Source organism: Falco naumanni, chromosome 1 (genome assembly GCF_017639655.2).
Source record: "Falco naumanni isolate bFalNau1 chromosome 1, bFalNau1.pat, whole genome shotgun sequence".
NCBI classification, from domain to species: Eukaryota; Metazoa; Chordata; class Aves; order Falconiformes; family Falconidae; genus Falco; species Falco naumanni.
In genome coordinates, this window is record NC_054054.1 from 98,583,422 (window position 1) to 98,603,731 (window position 20,310).

The following is a 20,310-nucleotide window of genomic DNA, read 5'->3' on the forward strand; positions in this document are numbered from 1 at the left end:
CACGCTACTGCTGTACGGCACAGAACAATCCATCTTTATTATCAAGAGAACAGGGTGAAATGGTTCAGTCTAGTAGCAAAATGCAACAGGAACAAAAGGCAGATGGACCAGAAGGGGCTGGTGTAATCTGCAAAAACTTTGAAGGACCTTGAATCGCTTCCTTGGCCTGCGGTGTTCTCACCCTTCAGCGTGCACTCTGAGGTGTGCGCCAGGGTAATGCCGAGCGACGCCAGCACCTGCGGTTGGAGTTGGTACTTCTCTCTTCCCATGTAAGAAAGAAATGGCAGGTTGCGTGCCCAGAGAACCTGGAGTGAGGAGGCTGGAAGTAAATTTTGATTCTAAGTCACCTGAGTACTTGCCATAAATTGACACCTAGAGATGAGTTAGGATTTGTTGATTTCTGGTAATTCAGAGAAGCGAGATTCTTTTCAGAACTCCAGTACACCAATTACTACGCTTCAGGGGAGTTACCTGCTCCCAGACCAGGAGAATTTTCTGAAATACTTTCTCCCTTTCCCTTCTTTAGCAGCTGCAGTTGCTCAGCTCAAGTGTGCTGTATCTTTAAACAATTGCAAGCTGCCATGTTTGCATTCAGCATGCTAGTTTGAGGCAGACAAAACAATAAGACACAGAATCATTGTAATGAATTGAAAGCTGCTTTAATAAATTCAGAAATAAAAGGATTAGATTTTATTATGCTTCATGAATTTGCCAGGGGACTTGGCTATTAGAAGGCTGATCTACATCCCTCTTGCTGTGTTGGTGTATTGTTAACTGTTAAAATGCTGGCATCTGTCAGGATACCAGTCCAGTGAGTTCACGGGAAAGCATACATCCTAAGATCAAGTGGTTACTCTAAATCTTTATGTATGTGCCAAATACTGTCAGATCTAGCTGCTTGCTAAATGGTAGAATGACACAATAAACTAAATTCTGATATGCTTTGGCTAGCCAAAGTTGCACTCTTCTCACCAAGCCATCTCCAACCGGACATTTTTCTACTTGCAGTGTATGTGATTGCTTCTAGGTGATGCACTTTGGCTGAGTAGAGGGAATTTCAAGGTGTACAAAGGTATTAGAACTTTATTGAAAATGAAGCGTTTTTCAAGAAGAGAGGTAGTACATCAAATAGTTGTAGGTTCTTATCAAGGATTAATTTGAAAAAGACACTTTCCAATTTTTTTCATTGAGTTGTAAGATTGAGCTCCAATATCGGATATGTCTTAATAACACACCCCTTTCTTCTCTGTTAGTCAGCATCTTTAGGAGAGAAGGAACAGGTGTTTGGCACAATATACTGGACTGTCAGATCCACCGTCTGAATTTTAAACATACCAGTAAATCAGGGAAATGGGGCCGGGGCTGGGCAGGGGGCAGTATTGGCGTAGCCAGTCATTTTGGTGGATGGTTTTGTGCCAGCCTGCCAAAATACTGACCGTTATTCACTCACAAATATTGGAAGGAATAAAATATGTTTGTTCCTTATTGATGCACATTTGGAAGAGAAAACGCTGTTCCCTGGGAGCTGCTGTCACAGTGTCCAGAAGGCTGGACCATTCATTCAGAATGGATTCATCATGGTGTTTCTTACGCAGAAGAGATGTCGGTAACCTGTGACAGGCTCTATGACTGGGGCATAATCCTGTATGGGAAATGATGGCACTTGGCTCTCCACACACAAGCAATATTTTGAGCCAGGGATGCTGGGATGGGGAGCTGATTGGTACCTTTCAGCCACTTCACCTTTAATGAACTGAGAGGCATTTAACTTTGATGGACCAGTGTTATCTTCTGCTTCGTATTCGTATTCTTACATGGCTTGTCCACTGATTCAGTCTGAACTGTATGAAGCACTTGCACTTGAATTTTCTGGGCTTTGCTGATTACTTGAGAAAATGAATTGGTTCACTTTGAAATGGACATGAGGATTCTGTTCTCATGATGGAGGAGATGGAAGCTGCCAGCATAAGAGGATGGTTTCAGCATCTTCTGGCGATTGAATCACGACATACTGAGTGGCTTCCAACCTGGGAAGAGAAACTGGGACCTTAAAAGCAAACAAAAAAACATGCTGCGTTTTCTTTAATCTTAAAGAAGTCAGACAACTCTCTGACTTTGAAAGAGTAAAGACTGTCTGCCATTTCCTTCAGATACCTGGCATTTATACTGCCTTTATTCTGGGTATTTTCTATGGCTTTGAAAATAGTGCCAACATAATTTCCTTTTTCAACAGCAGAAAAAAAAGCAGTTTAAATATAGCAGAAATGCCAATCACTGGAGTAAGACTTAAGATTAGGAGTGAACCAGCTCACTCCTTTTTGTGACAGGTGTATATGCACAGCTCCTGCTTTGCTTCCTGTTAATTATCTTTAGGCAGGAAGAATTTCAAAATCTCCTGTTGATCATGTCAAAACAACACATTTCGCAATCTGTCCATGAATTAAATTAAGCTTCTTTCTGACAGCATCATGGTAAATGGCATTGTCTGATTCTGAGCGTTTATTTTCTTTACTTGAGTACCGACTCTGCCATTTACAGAACTCTTCAAAATTGCCAATGCTGGTTTTAAAATATATGGAAATCAATGAGTTTCCGGGCACACTGGCTCTACTGTTAGTGTAATAGAAGGGCATAGCTCCATGATACACTAGCTCTGATGAGTAAAACCAGATGGAGTTCCTTTTCTGCACTGCCACACCTGTTCTTTTCTGTCCCTGCTGCTTTTCAAAGCTTTATTTTTCACTTGCATCTTCTCGGCGATTTAATTTATAGCGTGCTGCCAGAAGCTGTCAGTAATCCAGATGAAGGTGGGCGAACAGAAACACCAAACTGAGAGCAGGTGTTTGAGGGTAGCACAGGACAAGATGTGAACTACCGAAGGCAGCTTTGCGACCGAGGCTGATGTGTTCTGGAACTGTTGCCCAAGGTTTGGCTTCATTTCAGGATACGTGCAGTGATTGTGGAAGGGATGCAGCCTCTGACCGCAGAGGCTCCGAGTTGAAACAGCCCATGTGAGTTTGCTGCTCTTGCCTCCGCGTGGCCTGAGGCATACCGTCCTTCAGGACTGAGGAACTGCAGTGAAAAGCAGCTGACTCTTTTATTTCCAAGGGGCCCAGCAGTGAGGGTTTGTTGATCTGTGTTTGGATGCTACATTTGACATTACATTTATTGTTTACCTCTGAGATGCTGCACTGTTGGTCATTCATCATAGCAATGAAAACTACAACTCTGCACCACTTCAGTAACGTAAAACCCAGTTAAATGGTGGTGTGTTCATGTATTAAGGATTTTTAAGTCACCTGAGATACTCTGTTTGGTTTTTTTAAGAATGGTCTCGGGACCAACATCTCAGGCTAAAGCTGTGCAACTTCAGCATAAACTACTTCTCAGAGGTGGTCAGAACGCTTAAGCTGCCCAGCTTTACCTTCTGCGTGCAGCATTGTTAATCAGTGAGGAAGTCACAGTGGGAACAAATACTCTGACCACAATATAAAGCTGAAACCACACAGACATTCCAGTAATAAACTTATGGTTAAATTTCTTGAACAAGCAAACAACAAGAGGTAAGACGCTGCATCTGTCTGTGGTTCTGCCTTGTGTCTTCAGTCGTTCAGGAGGAGCGCTGTGTGCACTAACTGCGTTTCACCTGTGACCGCCGTGCTGGATCTTGGCTCAGCTGGAGGCACCGACTGCCTGAGAGCCAGCGGGAGGTGGCCTTTTACATCACAGACAAGTCACGCTTGACCCAGTGCGTAAATGAATGGGATGCTGACAGACCTTCTTCTCTGTGATCCTCTCCCAAGAACAAACAGCCGCCTTTTCTTGGAAGAATCCTAATGAGAGAGTAAAACATTAGGTTGCAGATTACAGCAGGTGGTGTAACCCACTTTTGGGTGACCCACTTTGCTGCAAGAAGTTTATTCTGCTGTATTTACTGGGGAAAAGAAAGACAGAGCAGATTTCCCTTTAACCAGATAAAATCTGCATTTTGGAAAAATAAATAATGCTATTACAGGGAGAAAAGCCAGAGCTTCATAGAATCAAATCAGATCTTACATCCTACAGGGGGATGTTGCTTAAGAATGCACTTTATGGACCACTTCTGAATCTTCGATCTTTTTTATCCAGATGAAACAAAGCTCAGTGCTGAGAAATTGATGAATTGGGATTGTTTTCAATCTAACAAGCTCTGCAGGTCCTACCCAACAGCAGCACGCTGTAACAGCAGGACGCGGCAATTCGGGTTCAATGCACGTGGGACAGTCCAGGATGAGCAGAAGAAACAGATGCACGGAATAGGGAGTTTCATGGGAAAATCAGTTTCATCCTAGTTTGTTTATCCCTTTTCCCTGGCTGTGAGCCGCAGGAACCGGACAGGCTCCTCTCCCTGAAACATCCTCCGCTGCCCGCTCCACCGATCGCATTTTACACCGCGTTTGCTCGCCCCTCGTGCGCGGGGTGCTCCGGCCCCCGAGCGGCAACGCACGGCGCGTCCGGGAGCCCAAACGCTCCTTCCCCCGGTGAACCCTGAGCGTTGCGTTTGTAAACCCCATCACGGGCTGCTTTGAGCCACCGTCCCGGCCCCCCCCCGGGGAACGGACGTACCGGGGGGGGAGGCGCAGCTCCGCGCTGTTGCCGGTGCGAGGCCGGGGCACTCGGCGTTCGGCACCACGGCGGGAGCGGCCGCGTCTCGGGCGCTCGGTGGCGTCTGCAACTTTCACCGTGGCAAAACCAGCGGCAGAACCGCAGCACTTGGCCCTGCGGCTCGTCCAGCGCCCGCCTCCGGCCGTTCCTCAGCGCACGGGGATGCAGCCCGGCCGGCGCCGGCCGCCTTGGGGCACGGCGGCGCCCCCGGGCGGGGCGGCGGGCAGGGCCGTGCCTGCCTCCCTCCCTCCCTCCCTCGGGGCGGCGGGCAGGCCCGTCCCGCCGTCCCTCCCGCAGCGAGCGGCCGGCGCGGGGCAGCACCGCCGCCTGTGTGCGCCGCGGCCGCCTGCTGGCCCGGAGGCCGCGCGTCGGGGCCTCGGCGGGCGGGGCGGGGCGGGGGGCGGTCCCGGGGCTCCCGGCCGGGGCGGGGCGCGGAGCGGAGCGGAGCGGGGCGGCGGGGCGCTGCCGGCGGGGCTCTGCCGGCGCCCGCGCCCCTCTCTGCCTCCGTGCCGCGGCGGCGGCTCTCGGCCGCGCACTCGGCGCAGGTGCGGCCGCGCACGATGCGCCTGGGGGCCGCGGGTCCCTGCGGGCCGCGGGCGTGAGGCGGCAGCGCGGCTGGCGGCCGCCGGCGGAGGAGAGCCCCGCTCCTATGGCCGGCGCGGCGGGGCCGGCTCCTCTCCCGCGGGCGCGGCGGGGCGCGGCGCGGGCCTGGCGGCGGGGCCGGGCAGCATGACCGCGGGCTGCCGCCCCGCTGCGCTCGCCGCCGGCACCCAAGCGCGACCTTGATGCTCCGCGTCCCCGCTCTACAAATATGATGAAATGGCAGCCCCGGAAGAAGGTGGGTGGCGGGGGGCGGGGGGGGGGGGCGAGCCCCGTCCCGCGGGCGGGCTGTGTGTCCCGGGGCCGGCCGGGCCGCGCTCCGCCGCGCGTGTCCCCGTCCCGGGAGGCGCCGCGAACTTTTCCGATCCCCCCGGCGGCCGCCGCGCCCCGCCGGGGCCGGCGAGGGGAAGCGGCCGCGGATTCGGGCGCCCCGGAGCCCCCCGGCGCCCCCCGCTCGGCTCGGCGCGGCCCGCCCGGCCCCGGGCCGGTCCCTAACATGGCCGCTGGGCGGGAGCGCGGCGGGACGGGCCCGGGGCTGCCCGCTGCCCGCCGGGGGCTCCGGGGCTCGGCACCGCGCTCTCCCGGCGCGCCTGGCGCTGCTTTTTATTGACATTCTTTTAAGGGAAAACCTAGCGAGCCGTGCCGCCCCCTCAGCAGTGACCCCTTGCTCCTGGCAGCTGTAGGCTATTATACTTTTTTTTATTTTCTACGTCGTGTCGTGTCCCCCCCCCCCCCCCCCCCCTTTTTTTTTATTTTTTTTCTTTTGGAAAAACCTGCTTGAACCAGCAGGGCTCCTTCTTTCTTTGTAGAGCGATGTGTGATACTGTGTTTTACATCAGGGCAGAAATAGGAATCATATGTGAAATGCATGAGAGCGTCTCTCCGAGCGCTGGGCTGGAATAGACGGTGCTTCGGGGGGTCCTGGTGGGAGCTGTGCCGCCCGCGCCGCGGGGTGATCCCTCGGGCTCCGTGTCACTCCTACCTCCGCTTTTCAGCTGTTCCCAAGCCCGCCCTTTAGCTTTTGCAAGCAGGCAATTGCTTCTAGTGAGAGGAGCTCTTATTTCAGATCATTGTGTCTTCAGCAGGATAAGCAGATGACAGTCAAGCTCGCTGGGAGCGTCTGTGCGTTGTTGCAAGCTCCTCTGTGCTGCCTTTCAAACTGGTTTTAAGATGTCTACAAGCTATAGATTTTTAAATGTCTGTTTTTACTATTTTCAACTGAATGTGCAGTCACTCCTGTGGTTATGGCTATGGAAACCCCTCCAGGCCATGGTTACAGCAGTATCGACTGAACCACTGAAATATTATTCTTGGCTGCTGGCTGGACTCCTCGGCTCTGGAAGATTCCGTTTCGAGTGTCAGGATTCACTCTGCAGTATTGGCCCACCCGCTTGCGCTTAAATCATGATGTCAGATTTTTGTTCTTTTTTCTTTCTTTGCGTTATTATCTGTGTCTAAATCGAGTTGATTTTGGGCAACCAAATGTGATGGTGTAGAGGGTACAGAAGATAGCTGAACTTGCCTGAACTGTCAGACAGCTTACTACTCCCAGTAAAAAATAATTCCTACTCCTGCTATGATGTGATGGAAACTATGTTCATGTTGGAATAGGTTCTGTTTTCAACTGTAGTACCAGTAAAATCTCAGCAGAGGTTATTTCGTCAGTGTTGCCAGCATACTCACGTGGGTGCAGCCAGGATTTCTGCTGGCCTGGCCTGGCCGCCTTTGTGGTGTTGCAGTCATGTGCTTTACAGAGCGGTCTCAACAAAATGACTCATGCAAACCGCTCGAGAAGGCACTGCTGCTCCAGGTCTTAACGGGACACAAAATGAGACAGACAGTATAGTTGCTGGCGTTCCTGTAGCCCTCGGTTGTTTGTAGCTGTTGGTCGTTTCTGTGAGTGACTTCTGGAAAGTGACTCGCCTGCCTCTTCCCTGTTAAAATGCCCAAATGCAAGAGCTGTCAGTGCAAAAGCTGAACACGTGTGCTGCTGTGCTGAATTAGGAGTCTTGTTTGATGTATTTGTACTCATGTTCTTTTGCTTTACCTATTTATTTGTTTATATCGTTAGATGTTTAAGGTGTTTTGTTCATCGAGGATTTTTTGCTTTTACAACTGTTATACTGTGGATCGCATGCAGTTTATTAGTCCTGTGTGTAAACCCGGAGTAAGCTCTTTTGTTTGGTGATGCTAAGATGCGACTATCGCCTGTGGCGTATAAGGCGTTATCTTGCCTTCAGCTAATGAGGAAAAGTTTGCATGGGACTTATTTTTTTTGTTGTTGTTGTTATAAACCACATATATTTTTTGACGTTTATTAACTATGAACAATTGTTTCCTAAATTTTCCCACAAGCACCAGAACTAATAGACCCTTTTCCTGTGGGCTTGTGCGACTTGTCCCTGACTCCCCTTCAGGTTCCCCCTGCGTTGCCGCCTGGCAGGTGGCTGGCCAGAGTGAGCGTGTGTTGGTGGCCTGGGTGGCCACTGCCACTGGAATACGTTTCTCTGGCAAACGGTCAGCGGGCCCAGCAGCCGTGGGAGCTGGGGTGGGTGCACAGGTGGGCTGCCGGTGCCATGTGTCGGCCTCTCCTCGCGGGAAGCCGGGCTCGAATTCAAGTGTAAGATGTTCAGTGCATTAGGGTGAGCACAACTGCATGACAAACGCTCAGGAGGCTAGTAATTAAATTATATGCGATCTGGATACGTGCTATATTGATTATAGTCTTTGAAAAGCATAAACCGAGCCATGTTAATACGTTGGATGGCTCAGGCTGCAGTAATTACATCTTTCTTTCCAGTGTGTCCCTTACTACAACCTCTTTTTGTAGCTTCCTTCTGCTTCTGGGAATGGTTTGCTGGAAGGATGAGTGTGCCATGTGTACTGTCCTGGGGATGCTTGCTCAGTTGGCTTCCCAGCGAATGAAACTGTCTGTACCATGGTGCTTTTTGCTGGATCACATCTCCCTGGACCTGGCTCAGCCTGCGCCTACCATCGTTGGCTCAGGTTTGTTGCAGCCTCTCGGCTGAGGCAAGGAGAGAATGGCTTGGATGGTTCTTTTTCTGTGAATAATAACAATAATAGCCATTATACTTGTGATCACGTAATGGAATACTGGAGTTCAGGTGAGAGAGGGCTACTTTCAAAATAATTAAAGCCAGCAAAGTTGGAAAAAGTGGTGCTTCAAGTTTATTCAATGTACCTCGCTTGTTATGCAGGAGCATGTGGTAAATTTTGCATGCTTAAGAAGCCTGATAAAAGAAACTGTTTCAGGTGCTAAAAAAAACGGTGTATGGGAGTCATTTGCCACTCAGCTGTGATGCCTAAATGCTGGACAAAACCTGAAATCACAGGCTATATCAGGTGCAGATTTCTTGAAGGATTCAATAAATCATTAATAACAACACAGTGATCAACTGCCGTATCACTTTGTTACTGACGTGCAAAAGTTAGGTGTAGTTACCAAGAGCGTTTCAGTAAGAGCATGCATTCATATGTACTAACTTCTCTATAGTAGCTTTTTTGGTTTTCCTGCAGCGCAGAAAAAAATATGCTCTTAGTAAATTCACACGTATCGTTATATTTCTGCCATAACTTAACCTTTTTAAGCCCTGTATTGCTTTTGTGAAATCTGGATCTATAGTATTATGATACATCCAAATATGTCCAAATCCTGTTAGGATTTTAAATATGTGCTCAAGACTGTAACAGACTGTAACAGTGCATTTCATTTTGGTCACTGTCATTTTTAAGAAGCGTAACAGATCCAGAAGGTCAGTCTTTTGTTGTTTCTTTCCTTTTTTTTTTTTTTTTTTTCAATCTTTTCAGGTTCCCTTTTAGCTTGTAACTGTGTGCCACAGTTCATGGCTCCATCTGTCCGTGCTGCTGTGTAATCTGGGCATACACGTCCACTTCTGCCTGGATGGAGAGGAACAGTTTCCTCCCTGTGGAATTTAGAGTTTGAGTCTGAATGGGAGGTGTTTGGGTTCATGAAGCAGCCTTTATTAATTTCATCAGAAACAATGGAGTATCTTTTCATGAGCTTGTTCTTGCCAGTAATGGTGCTCGCGCAGCCTGTTGTGCAGTAGCGCTGTTGGGGAGATGTGGTGAATGCAATCTCTATTGTATCGCTTGTAAAATGTCACAGGTTGCGGAGTTCTTTTCCGTAGGGAATGGAATGGGCAGGCTGCTTGTGTGACAGTAACCTTTTCCCTCTGTGTAGCGGGGTGAAATGAGTTGTGCTACGGAACGGAGAAGGACTGAGGAGTACTTGACAGACAATGATAATTTCTGCAGAGCAGTGTGAGCTCAGCTGACCCTTAGGTTCCTTTCTCCACAGATCAGTGGGTTGCGGTTTGCATCAGGATTTACTGATGTGGCAAGTGCTCTTGTTTTTTGAAGCTGGAAAATCAAGCCTGTTTTGCAGTTTTCTGCTCACACAGGGTGAAAATAAGTAAATTGATTTTTTTTTTCCTTTTTCTTTGACCCTCCTCCCCTTCCCACCCCTGCGTCTTTCCCCCAGTTTTATAACTGGCAGTTATCAGAGAGCACTTAAACCTAAAAGCATTCACAGTAAGCTTTCATATCTCGTATTTCTTAAGAGGCTTTTAAAATCTAAATCTACCCTCTTATGCGCTTAAACAAACAGAAATGGAGAGTATTCCTGACCTGTTAAATATTGTAGATCTTTTCCATTTAAGGCCATACAGTACTTGGCTCTGGAATGATGTTACGCCTGAATTCATAGCGATCTGAGCTGGTAATCCGTCTTTCTGCGGAGTGATAGAGCGCTGTCCTGATTTCCTCTAACGGACCTGGGATGGCGCAGCTTCTTCCCAAAGCTGTCGGGTCTAAGGTGATGCAGGCTCCGCGGCTGAGCTAGCTGCTGCTCACAGGGCTTTGCTTTTTGGACTTTGCAGGATAAACGTTATCTCCAAACCTTTACGAACCTTGACTGCAGGAGGCTTGCTGGATAAAGATTTCAGAAGGTTGTGGCCTTTTTTATTTGTTTGGTGGTTTGGGTTGTTTTGTTTTGCTTGTGGCTTTGAAGGAGAAGGCCTTGGGAAGAAAAGCCTAAGAGGAGATCCTGCTGCTGTGTGAGCAGAAGGAGTCACCTAATGAGAGGGTGTAGAGGAGATTGAGAGACTCTCCTTGGAGAGCAGATGGGAGGCAGTGGCTACAATGCTGAATATAGGAAATTCTGACTAGGTACGAGGAGAAAATGTTTTACAATGAAGGTTGTCAAATATTGCAACAAGGTTATGTCTAACTTCAACACATTACTAGCAGTTACTGCTGCTTAAGTTTACATTTTTGTTCATTTATACCATTGAGTAGGCTGTGTTGCCTGAGTATACCCTTTCTTCAGCAGTGATTAAAATTGCGTCGGGTCCTGGATGCTTCAGCGGTGAATGGGTGAGAGGAGGAGAGCTTGCCAGTAGGGTATTGTGTCTGTGACGTGTTCTGTGCAGTAGTAGATCAGACTTCTGGAAGAGCACAGAATTTCAAAACAAAAAATTAATATTCAGCAATTGATTTTGTTGATTTGTTCTTGATTCACTAAGTGTTATTCTTTTGTGGTGTGATATGTGGGTGGGCCATGAAAGGTGTCGGTAATCTCTGCTTGGCACAGGAGGGGAGGGTCCTGGTCAGTTTTGCCCCATACCCCGCACGTTCTGGTGGGGTGTAATGTGCAGTTTGTGACTACAGTGCATCATTCAAAGTTTTTAATACATGATAAGAGTTTCTGCATCTTCTCTTGACAGACTTTCAGTCTCGTAGATGTAATAAGGTAGGGGACACCCGCTTGGTTTTGCAAACTCTCTTTCCGTACTGTGAAGAGCCAGCAGTTTTTGAAGGGACAGCCCCCACAAACATAGTCATTTTGTCCTTTGCTATCAGATTGCTGTTGCCTTTTGTCATCTCTGGTACTTGTGTTTCATGGTCTTCTGCAGCATGGATTACTGACTTCCACCCATCTGTGAATACTTAGGGTCTTTCAGCATGGTAAAAGTTGGCCCTTTGGTAGTGCTATTTAACTGTTGGGTAGAGCATGAGCTCTGATATGCTTCCTTTGAAAACCGATGGTCTAAAATGCTCGGAAGATGGTCTGCCATGAGCGAGTTCAATTTGCCACTGATTTTTCAGGTAGTGCAAAGTTCAGTGGATGCCGCGCTACCTCTCGTCGTAGGCATAGAGCAGGCTCCGTTTTGCTGTGCTGCTGGAAGCCCAGTCTGTGCCCTAGCAGCCTGGGATTAGGAGTAAAGCACAAATGGGGATATTACATGGCAACAGAGACGTGCAGAGGCAGCAGCAGTCCAGCAGACTCTGTTCCCACGTGTGGTGACAAGATACGTGGGATTGTACATGTCTTCTTATGAAAAATAGTGAATAACTGACATACATTTTCCTTATGCACAAGAAAAACAAATGCAAAGCTTAGTTTCTTGTAACCTCTGGTATTTTGTTTGAGTTCATACAGTTTTCACAAATGCTGCAGCAGCTGTTGCCATACTTGTCCTTATTGCCTGAAAAGAATGCTCATCAAAATGCTGTCTTCAAGCCTTTGATTTACTTGGCAGAAAAGAACTGTGTTGTCCGATGCAGTATTTTAAATGATCTTCCTTTGACTTTCATCTGTGGATGTGGTTTATTCCCTCTCTTCTCTGCCTGCCCTTTTAAAAGTCTGGGGTTTTTAGGCTTTCATAATAACCTAATGATAGGGTCATCAGATAGGGATTGGTGATCCTTGTTGTTATTCTCAGAGATAGATGCATATTCTGGCAGAGCAGAACTGTGGGTTAATCAGTGTGATGACAACATACAATTCAGCGAGAAACAATTCCTCCTATATTTCCTAAATAGAGTATTTGATAGGAATACTCTTTGCAATAAGTGCTGTACTGGAGACGTTCAGAGTAGAAGATAATTACTTGTAATTATGGAAATTTCTGCAAGGGAAATTGTCTTAATTTGTTCCTGTTAAGAAATGGAATTGCTCTAGTTGCAGCATTTGAATCCTTTTAGGAGATTAATGCAATCTTCCTTCATTACTGTGAATGGGCTTTGTAACCTTCTGGTATATCTGAAATCACCCTTTTAATCCTGCTCATCCGTTTGAATTTCTACTAAAACTTAGTTTGGTTTAGAAGAAAAATCAATAACATGCACAAAGCTTCTGTCAAACTGGGTCTGTTATTTCAAAAGCTGATAAAAGAGGTTAAAGATGAGCATACAAGAGCACAAGAGGAGGGTTAGATGTGGGTGAAGGTGAAGGAAAAAAGGTAAGAACTTACTCCTTACAGCAAAGGTGCGAGACGTGCGCATTGTAGACACGTTCTGGTCATCGTTGATGCCAAGTCAGAGCACATCCGCGAGCATGGTTTGTGTGCTGTGTGGGTAAGAAGCCTTTTCAGTGCGGGGCAAACTGGAGAAGATGGTAACAGAGTAAACAGATGGGCTGAGGAAATGGGTACGGCTCTGCTGGCTTTGCTAGGTCAGCGTGACGTGTTCTTCCCCTGTGTGGAGAGGACGTGAACCCGCTCTGCCTGCCTGCAAGGTCACTCGGATGCGGTGCCATGCGCAGGTACCGGCACCCTGCCCCTCAGCGAGGCTGACGTCCCTGCTGCGCCCCGCGTTGCAGAGCTGCCGAAAGGCCGATGTCTCCGTCCCCTATTGCAGAGAGCCACGCTTGGGTCAAATTCGCCTTGTCAACACTGCTCTGCATGGTTTTTTATCTTGTTTTGTATATGTTTATCGTATTTCTGTATTGGAATTGAGCGCTGGAAAAGAATTTCATGATTTGGAGTCTTTCTGACAAGTTTGAACGTCACTTCCCAATGTTAGGTGGAAAAATTTGAGTCCTCGGCTGCCAAATGAGATCAGCGCTTTTTAGCATATTTGTAATATTCTTCTCTGTGCATCTTTATTTAAGCAGAAGTTTATCCCCTGCTCTGGTTAACGGACCCTCGTAATAGGGATTCCTGGGTCGGTTTGGAAGAACAGCAGCAGCTTGTGTTGTTAAGTGTATTTCCAACTGGAAACATGGAATGTTGGTTTGACAGGAACAGCTAAGCATGCAAATCTGACAAAATGCGGGCAAAGGGAGATGGTACAGTTTGTTGATATGGGCTGGGTGGGCTGGTTCAGCCATCGAGTAAGTATCTGGGAAGGAGAGCTTGCCTGTTGAAGGGTGGGATTCTTTACAGAAGGTGAAAAAGATGATCCAAAGGCTAGAGAAATGCCTATGGGATAACAGCAGAAGCCCAGGATAGCAGGGGTTTCTTGCTGGGGTGCTGGCTTAAAAGGGTTTTGAGTGACGAGTAGGGAAATGTCTGATTGCTTTCTCCTGTGCTTAGAAAATCAGGACTTTATAAATAATAAAATACCTGACTGTGTCATCAGTTTGATTGGAATCATTTCCGAGACCGTTACTCTTCGGTTAGCCACAGATAGAAACGGCGGCAGCGTTTGTCCTGGAGTATTTGTTACAGCTGTAGGGACTGTGCCTGCAGCGTAGCTCAGAGTCATCCCCCCAAAGGCAGGGCTGTGTGACCTGAGCTGATCTAGACAAACGCTGCCGTAGCCCCACACCCCGGCGCTGGCATCGATGCTGATGCCGCTGGGCCACCCGGCAGTGACCCCGCGGGAGCACGTGTGTTTTTGGGGGGTCGGCTCCCTCGGGAGCTCAGCTCGAGGGGGGAGCAGGGCACAGCGGTGCTGCCCAGCCGGCGGGACGAGCTGCTGCCAGCCCTGGCAGTGCCGTGCTGCTTTGGAGGCTTCGTCTTGGTGTTACTGCGTTGGGTGGGTTGGTTTGTTTTGGGGGTTGGTTTTGGACAATGAGTTGTCAAAACCTTTTTTTTTTTTGACAGTTTTCAAAAAAAGTGGTTTTTTTCCCCATTATATGGAAGTGTGACTCTTCCTATCAAAGTTGCTTGTTGTTTCTTTTAATCTCATTATTTACGAGCTTGCTACATTTAATGGAGTAAATGAGGATTGTGAGATGAACTTAAGTGTGACATCTAATTACAGACTGTGTTTACATGCCTTTCCCAGGAGCATGAACAGTTCAGTGACTTCAGCAATAGCTCAGATCTAGACTTGTTTAGTTTCTTGCCTGATGAACACTACGTTGGCACAAAATTACAGCTGAGCTGGGCATGTTTATGGGAAAGCCTAATCTGAAATGCTAGGATCAGAATTAAGTTTTGTGGCTTTAGCTGCAAACAATTTCTGTCCTTTTAATGGAAAATAGTTTGTAAAAGCCGTTCTTGCAGTTAGTGTACAAATTGGTTGACCTTTCCTGGACGCACGTGCTTGTTTGGCTCCGGCTCCTCTGTCTGGACTCGGGGTGCTGGTCAGCTGAGGCGCCGCTCTGGGACAGCTCTGCTGGTACAGGACCCAATTAAAATCCTGCAGTTCTGGGAGCTGCCATCTCCGCAAATTAATTCAGATGCTACCTATTTGTAAAGAAGCATGCCCAAATATATTCTAAACTAAACTGCCGTCAGAGTGATAAAACAACTGTCTGATCTCACGGTGAACTATGCTGGTTTTCTTTCAGAGTTTTCTGTCTTTCTTCTTTTTACCTTGTCATTATTATTTTCTTCTCTGTTGTGAGGATCTTGTACACCTGCCAGGTGATGATATCAGCTCATCTGCCTTGAAACCCAAGTCTGGAATGGAAGGAAAGGTAACTCCATTGATACTGTGCCAGGTGCCCACATTTCCCTGGCAAACCTGCTGTTTTGTAGCTCACTGCAGCCAGCACCGTTAAGGCAGGCTCTCCGTACGCTCCCCTGTGGGTGACTTCAAGGGGCGAGCAGTTCAGCCTTCTCTAAAAGTGGAATCACACCTAAGCAGCCATGAATTAACCTCCATAAATTCTACTATTTTTACTCTTTAAGTGGCAGGAAGGAGGGACTTAGAAAGCTGATACATAAAAATATCCAGCTGTGTTATTCATGTTAATTAGGACTTTACAGGGACTGTTATGGCTTGGCACCATCCCATTTTCCGTAGAAATGTTAAACTGTGATGGTTGGATAGCCCTTTCGTGAATTTCTGGGTTCTGAATTTTAGCTCTTGCTCAGATGCAGACCCATACCTGGCATGTCTGGGCAGGGAAGCCCCATTGCCAGTCTGTCCCAGTGCGGAATGCACACCGCAGGGTCTTCTCTCCCCCGACTTGCTGGTTTCTTGGCACATCCCTGGTGCCTTCCTGGCAGTGGGAGTTCTGGTTTCCTGACTATACCTGTGAAGTACCAAGGGGCTGTAAAGCCACGAGTTCTTGCATAGTGGGGGCTTCCTTGGCCACAGGTCCTGTTACCATAAAAGACATGAGAGTTACAGGACTTGGAAGAGCAGTGGACTTTGGAACACAGCTTCCTTCGTTATGCTCTTACCATGCTGGTGAGTGTTGGTGGGTTGGAGTCCCGTGGACAGCGAGCCAGACCTCTCATAACCCCATCAGTTCTGTGTTTAGAAAAGCCGTTTTTGTTTAAACTCTGCCTCTGTTCTTGCTATTACCTTCTAGATAGGCAGTTTTGCAAAAAAAAAAAATGGCCACTGTTAGAGCCAGCTTTTGTTGAATTAGATTAGGCTCTCTTTCTGCTAATTGTCGTCTTTGCCCTGTCACGGGCTTCTAGGCCTGCGTATAGTCAGGCTTTTGCTATGCAATGGGTGCTGCCAACAGCAGGTGCCATCACGGTTGGCATTCATAGAGTAAAATGAGATTCATAGTTAGGCTCAGACTCCAGGATGGTTGCAGGGACACAAAAGAGCAGATAGCTTTGGTAGTCTTAAGGATGGGTAAAGGATGACTGGTGGGCTTCCAGCCATGTTCCCAAGAAGGCTCAGCGCTTTCTTCCCCACCTGGAGAGTCCTGATAATGGCAGCATGCTCTGTGGCCAGGGCAGAGGCGAGCAACAAAACTCAGCCTGCGTGGGTCTGACGAAGCTTCATGTATCAGCCAGTAGAGAAAGAGGGACAATCTTCTGTACCAGAATTCTCATTTTATGAGATTCTGTTAAATTTTAATGTATTTTTCCAGCAGAGTCACTTAAATGTATTATAGGAGATTCCTTGCTGTGGAATCCCAAAAGGGATGTGTCTCAGTTTGCTGTGGATGTCCATAACAAATTTAGTTGTCAGAAAAATTCCTTACTTTCCTAGGGAGGCTTTAAGATTGTTCTGTCCCAGTTTGCTTGGGTACTGAAAAAAAATATCTGTCTGGATTTCTGAACAGTTTTGTTTGCTTATAGGATTGCATCCACTGGAAGTTGAGGGCAGCTTAAATAATCTGACTGCATCTTGGTATTTTCTGTGATTACTGATGTGATAATCAAACTGCTTGTAGCAGGGAGAATTGCATGTGCAGCTAAGGTAGGCCCTTAGGTTGTTTACAGAACTTTCTGCATTTTCAAGTGGTTATTTCATTCTTAGGCCTTTCCTCCTGCCCTCCCCGAATCGTTTCAGCATTGCACTGTGGATATGTGTCAGCTGGACCTGAGTACGTGGATGCAGAAAGAAGCGGCATGAGGCGAACAGGCAGAGGGGGATGTGAGTTAATGGCCTTGTTAGCTCTCTTCCAACCTGAATTGTCCTATGGTTTTATGAAATGGAGAGGCATGCAGATGGAGAAGGTGACTTGTAAGCTTCCAGAGGAGGTATGTGGTTGGGATCTGCAGGCAGTTACAGTGTCTACACGTGCACTGGACAGGCCTGGTTCTGAAAGCTGTGCTGGGGGTGCACTGTCTGTGGTCCCTGCTTTGTACTGCGATTGCAGCAGACTGCGTGAGGCAGATTTGTGCTGTGGTCTCTTGCCGTGTTGCCTGCCTTTGTTCAGTTGGCCTTGTATGTTCTGCAGACCCTGCCTGGCAGCCTAATCTTGCAGAAGCTTGGTAGACGGGGTCACTCAGCCTCTAGCCCACCTAGGAGAGGGGTGAGCAAAGCAGAACTTTGTGCTTAGAGACAGTACAGTCTTTTCTTCTCTAGTGCTCATCCGTTTAAACTGATACACTTTTATCTAACACCAGTTCACTTCCTGCTGCTGAATAAAGTCTTACTGGGATGCAATTCTTGACCATGACACTTCTGCTTTATTCTGTTCAGCCCTCTGTGTTGCATGTTTTCTCACCTTAAGCCACAAGTGATGTATGTCTGCTGCTGCTTTGTGTGAGTGTGTACAGTGCCAGGAGCAATGGGGGCCTGTTTTTCTTGGGCCGTATGTAGTATTGCAGTGTTCATAAACTAGTGGGGCACAAGGCAGCTGAAGGGTGTGCAGGAGGAGTTGTGTTGGAGAAGTCACGGTCGTTCTCCCGTTAGCTGAATCTCCATCGTGAGGACTCATCGGCTGCTGTTGCATTAAACAAAGAACAAGGCTGCATCCCCAGCAGCGTGGCCAGCAGGGCAAGGGAGGGGGCTCTGCCCCTCTGCTGGGACCCCCCCGCAGCGCCGGCTCCAGCTCGGGGGTCACCAGCAGAAGGACACGGACCTGTTGGAGCGAGTCCAGAGGAGGCCACGGAGATGGTCAGGGGCTGGAGCCCCCCTGCTGTGGGGACAGGCTGGGAGAGCTGGGGCTGTTCAGCTGGAGGAGAGAAGGATCGGGGAGACCTTACGGCACCTCCCAGTGCCTGACGGGCTGGCAGGAAAGCCGGGAGGGACTTTATTTAGGGCCTGTAGTGATGGGACAGCGGGGAATGGCTTTAAACTGAAAAAGGGGAGACAGATACTGGGAAGAAATTCTTCCCCGTGAGGGCGGCGAGGCGCTGGGACAGGCTGCCCAGGGCAGCTGTGGGTGCCCCATCCCTGGCTGGGCTCAAGGCCAGGTTGGATGGGGCTGGGAGCAGCCTGGGCTGGGGGGGGTGTCCCTGCCCGTGGCAGGGGGTGGGACTGGGTGGTCTTTAAGGTCTCTTCCAACCCAGACCATTCTGTGATTCTATGTACACTCTCCTTCATGTGTAAAAATGCAGTCCCTGTGCCCTTGGAGGTGTTATTTTGGACAGCAGTCCATGCACATGAGCTCTGACACTTGGACCACCAGCTTCTTGTTAGCATAGCTGCTCTTGAAAAGTCCGGGGGTAAACTTTGTTTGATGTAGAAAGCTGAGAAATTATTTTGAACTAATGTTTAACTTCTGTCTGGGATTTTCTGAGATCAGGTCAATGCAGCTCCAATTAAAGAAAAGAAGAGAACATCTCTCTTTCTGGAAGTGGCTCCTGCAGTAAGTATTCCTATCGAGCTCCTGTTTTTGTCAGTATGCCACCACTTATTAGCAACACAATAAAGAATAATTTGTATTGTTAGGTTGTATGAAAAGCAGATTGAGCTATAAGGTGTTTTTGCGGTGAAGAATCGTGCTTGAAAGCGAGCCAAAAGCTGTCGTTTCCCTTTTCATCTGTGAAAAAGTGCATTAGCACTGTCAATCAGCAGGCATCAGAGGTTAGGCAAATACAGTCGGCATCTGCCAATAAAATCAAAGATTTAACACATCTTGTATCAGAGTTGCATTAAAGAAAGAAACTTGCCACATGGGCATAAGCCCCGCTGTGCTTCAGCTCTGATGACCCTGAACGAGTACCTGACACCTTGCAATGTGCGGCATGCCGGCCGTTACAAACGGTGGTGACTGCTCTGAGCGCTGGGGAGGGAGCCCCGCTCTGCTTTGTGTCCTGCCTTCTGTCGGAGCAAGGGTTGGTAAGGCCAGCTCTTAGGGCTACCAAAGTTTTTCAGCGTTAGGTCATGGTGTGTCACACATCTTGGTGCAGCTGGTTGTATGATGGTGAGTTTTTTTGAGTACAGGTGTCACTTCTTATGTTTTTCTTAAATGTTTACTCTGTACCTGTGTGTAGCTGGCAGAAATTAAAAGCTTCCTGTGGGGTCTGTGTGTTGCTTTCCTTGCAAACAGGCATTATCTTCTGAGCAATCAGTAGCAGCAGTTTCAGCCCAGCAGTCCAATCTAAAACTCATCTGAGTAAGCAGTGAAATTCCCATCAGCTTTGATAGCTGTTGGATCTGGATTTGCCCTACCATCTTTATGCCAGGACTGCCGAAGGCGTCAGCGTGAATAGTGCATGTTCTTTTTCTGACATTGTAGCTTAAGCTTAGGACCTTGTCATACCTCTACTATCTTTTAAAAAAGATGCATTTGTGTGTGTGTGTTTTTTCCTTTTTAATAGACTGCAATAGAAGTCTTCAGAGTCTGTAGGAAATGTCTGTTCCCCCCCCCCCCCCCCCCCCCTTTTAAAAGAAGCTAGTGTCTTCTAGTGTACTGTGAGGCTTTTAGGGTAATGGAAATTTTGTACAGTTTAGTGATTCAAAAGAGCTCTCTTGGTGTTCTGTCATGGGATAATACATGAACTGGGGGAGGATAACATTTTGACAATTACAATTTCGAGAGTTAAGGCAAGAAGGGATAGGCTATTTATACTATAAATTAATTTCAAGGATAGTTACTGTGTTGATTGTGTGTGCCCTCTGGTATCTGTTTCAATGCTGAGGAAACAGACAAGATTTCAAGGCTTTTTTAACAATTTAGCAACAGTTGCTTTTCTTTCTCTGCCAGTTGACTGGATTTTGCATCAAGGATGTTGAAGCTCTTGCACCCTTCTTTTTATGCAAAAGTGTTTCCTGAACCCGGTGATCTCTGTACTGTACATTACTCAGATCTCCTCTGAGCTAATCAAGAACGTCTGGGGTAACTGCTTCTTTAGTGGTTCTGAATTGCCACGGTGACTCTGGGGGTGTGCTGGGGGCTCAGGGTGGTGAGTGTTCCCACCCAGGTCAGGAAGCTGTGAAGAGTTGTGCCTTTTTTTGAGTCTTTTTCCCATTTTGGCTTGGAAGCTGGATTGTTTCAATTTGTCCTGCTCAGGGGATGAAACATCTAGATCTTATGAAATAAAATTGTAAACATGCTACAGCACTTTGTTATAAGCAATTCAGCAGTTTTAAATGTAAATGGTGTAGGATTATATACTTGTTTTGTTACAGCTTCCTAATTCTGCCTGCCTCAGCACTTTCTTGACAGTTAATTGCATCATGGCTTAGAGAAGCTTTCCATAAGCTGCT

The 20,310-nt window shown here is 47.8% G+C and overlaps 1 protein-coding gene and 1 long non-coding RNA gene across 2 annotated transcripts in view; one reads left to right on the plus strand and one right to left on the minus strand.

Moving 5' to 3' along the window:
• Positions 1-643: 643 nt before the first annotated feature.
• LOC121096075 lies at positions 644-4,959 on the minus strand. Its single transcript, XR_005830339.1, has 2 exons — positions 4,606-4,959; positions 644-3,833 (listed from the first exon to the last, which is right to left on the minus strand). It is a non-coding gene; the product is annotated as an uncharacterized LOC121096075 (long non-coding RNA).
• A 124-nt stretch (positions 4,960-5,083) lies between these two features.
• Positions 5,084-20,310, plus strand: part of TTC28 (tetratricopeptide repeat domain 28) — a 129,426-nt gene continuing 114,199 nt past the window's right edge. Inside the window, exon 1 of the mRNA XM_040611617.1 lies at positions 5,084-5,482. Coding sequence (XP_040467551.1) covers positions 5,456-5,482 — 27 coding nt within the window. The 5' untranslated portion in view covers positions 5,084-5,455. The remainder of the gene's footprint in view (positions 5,483-20,310) is intronic.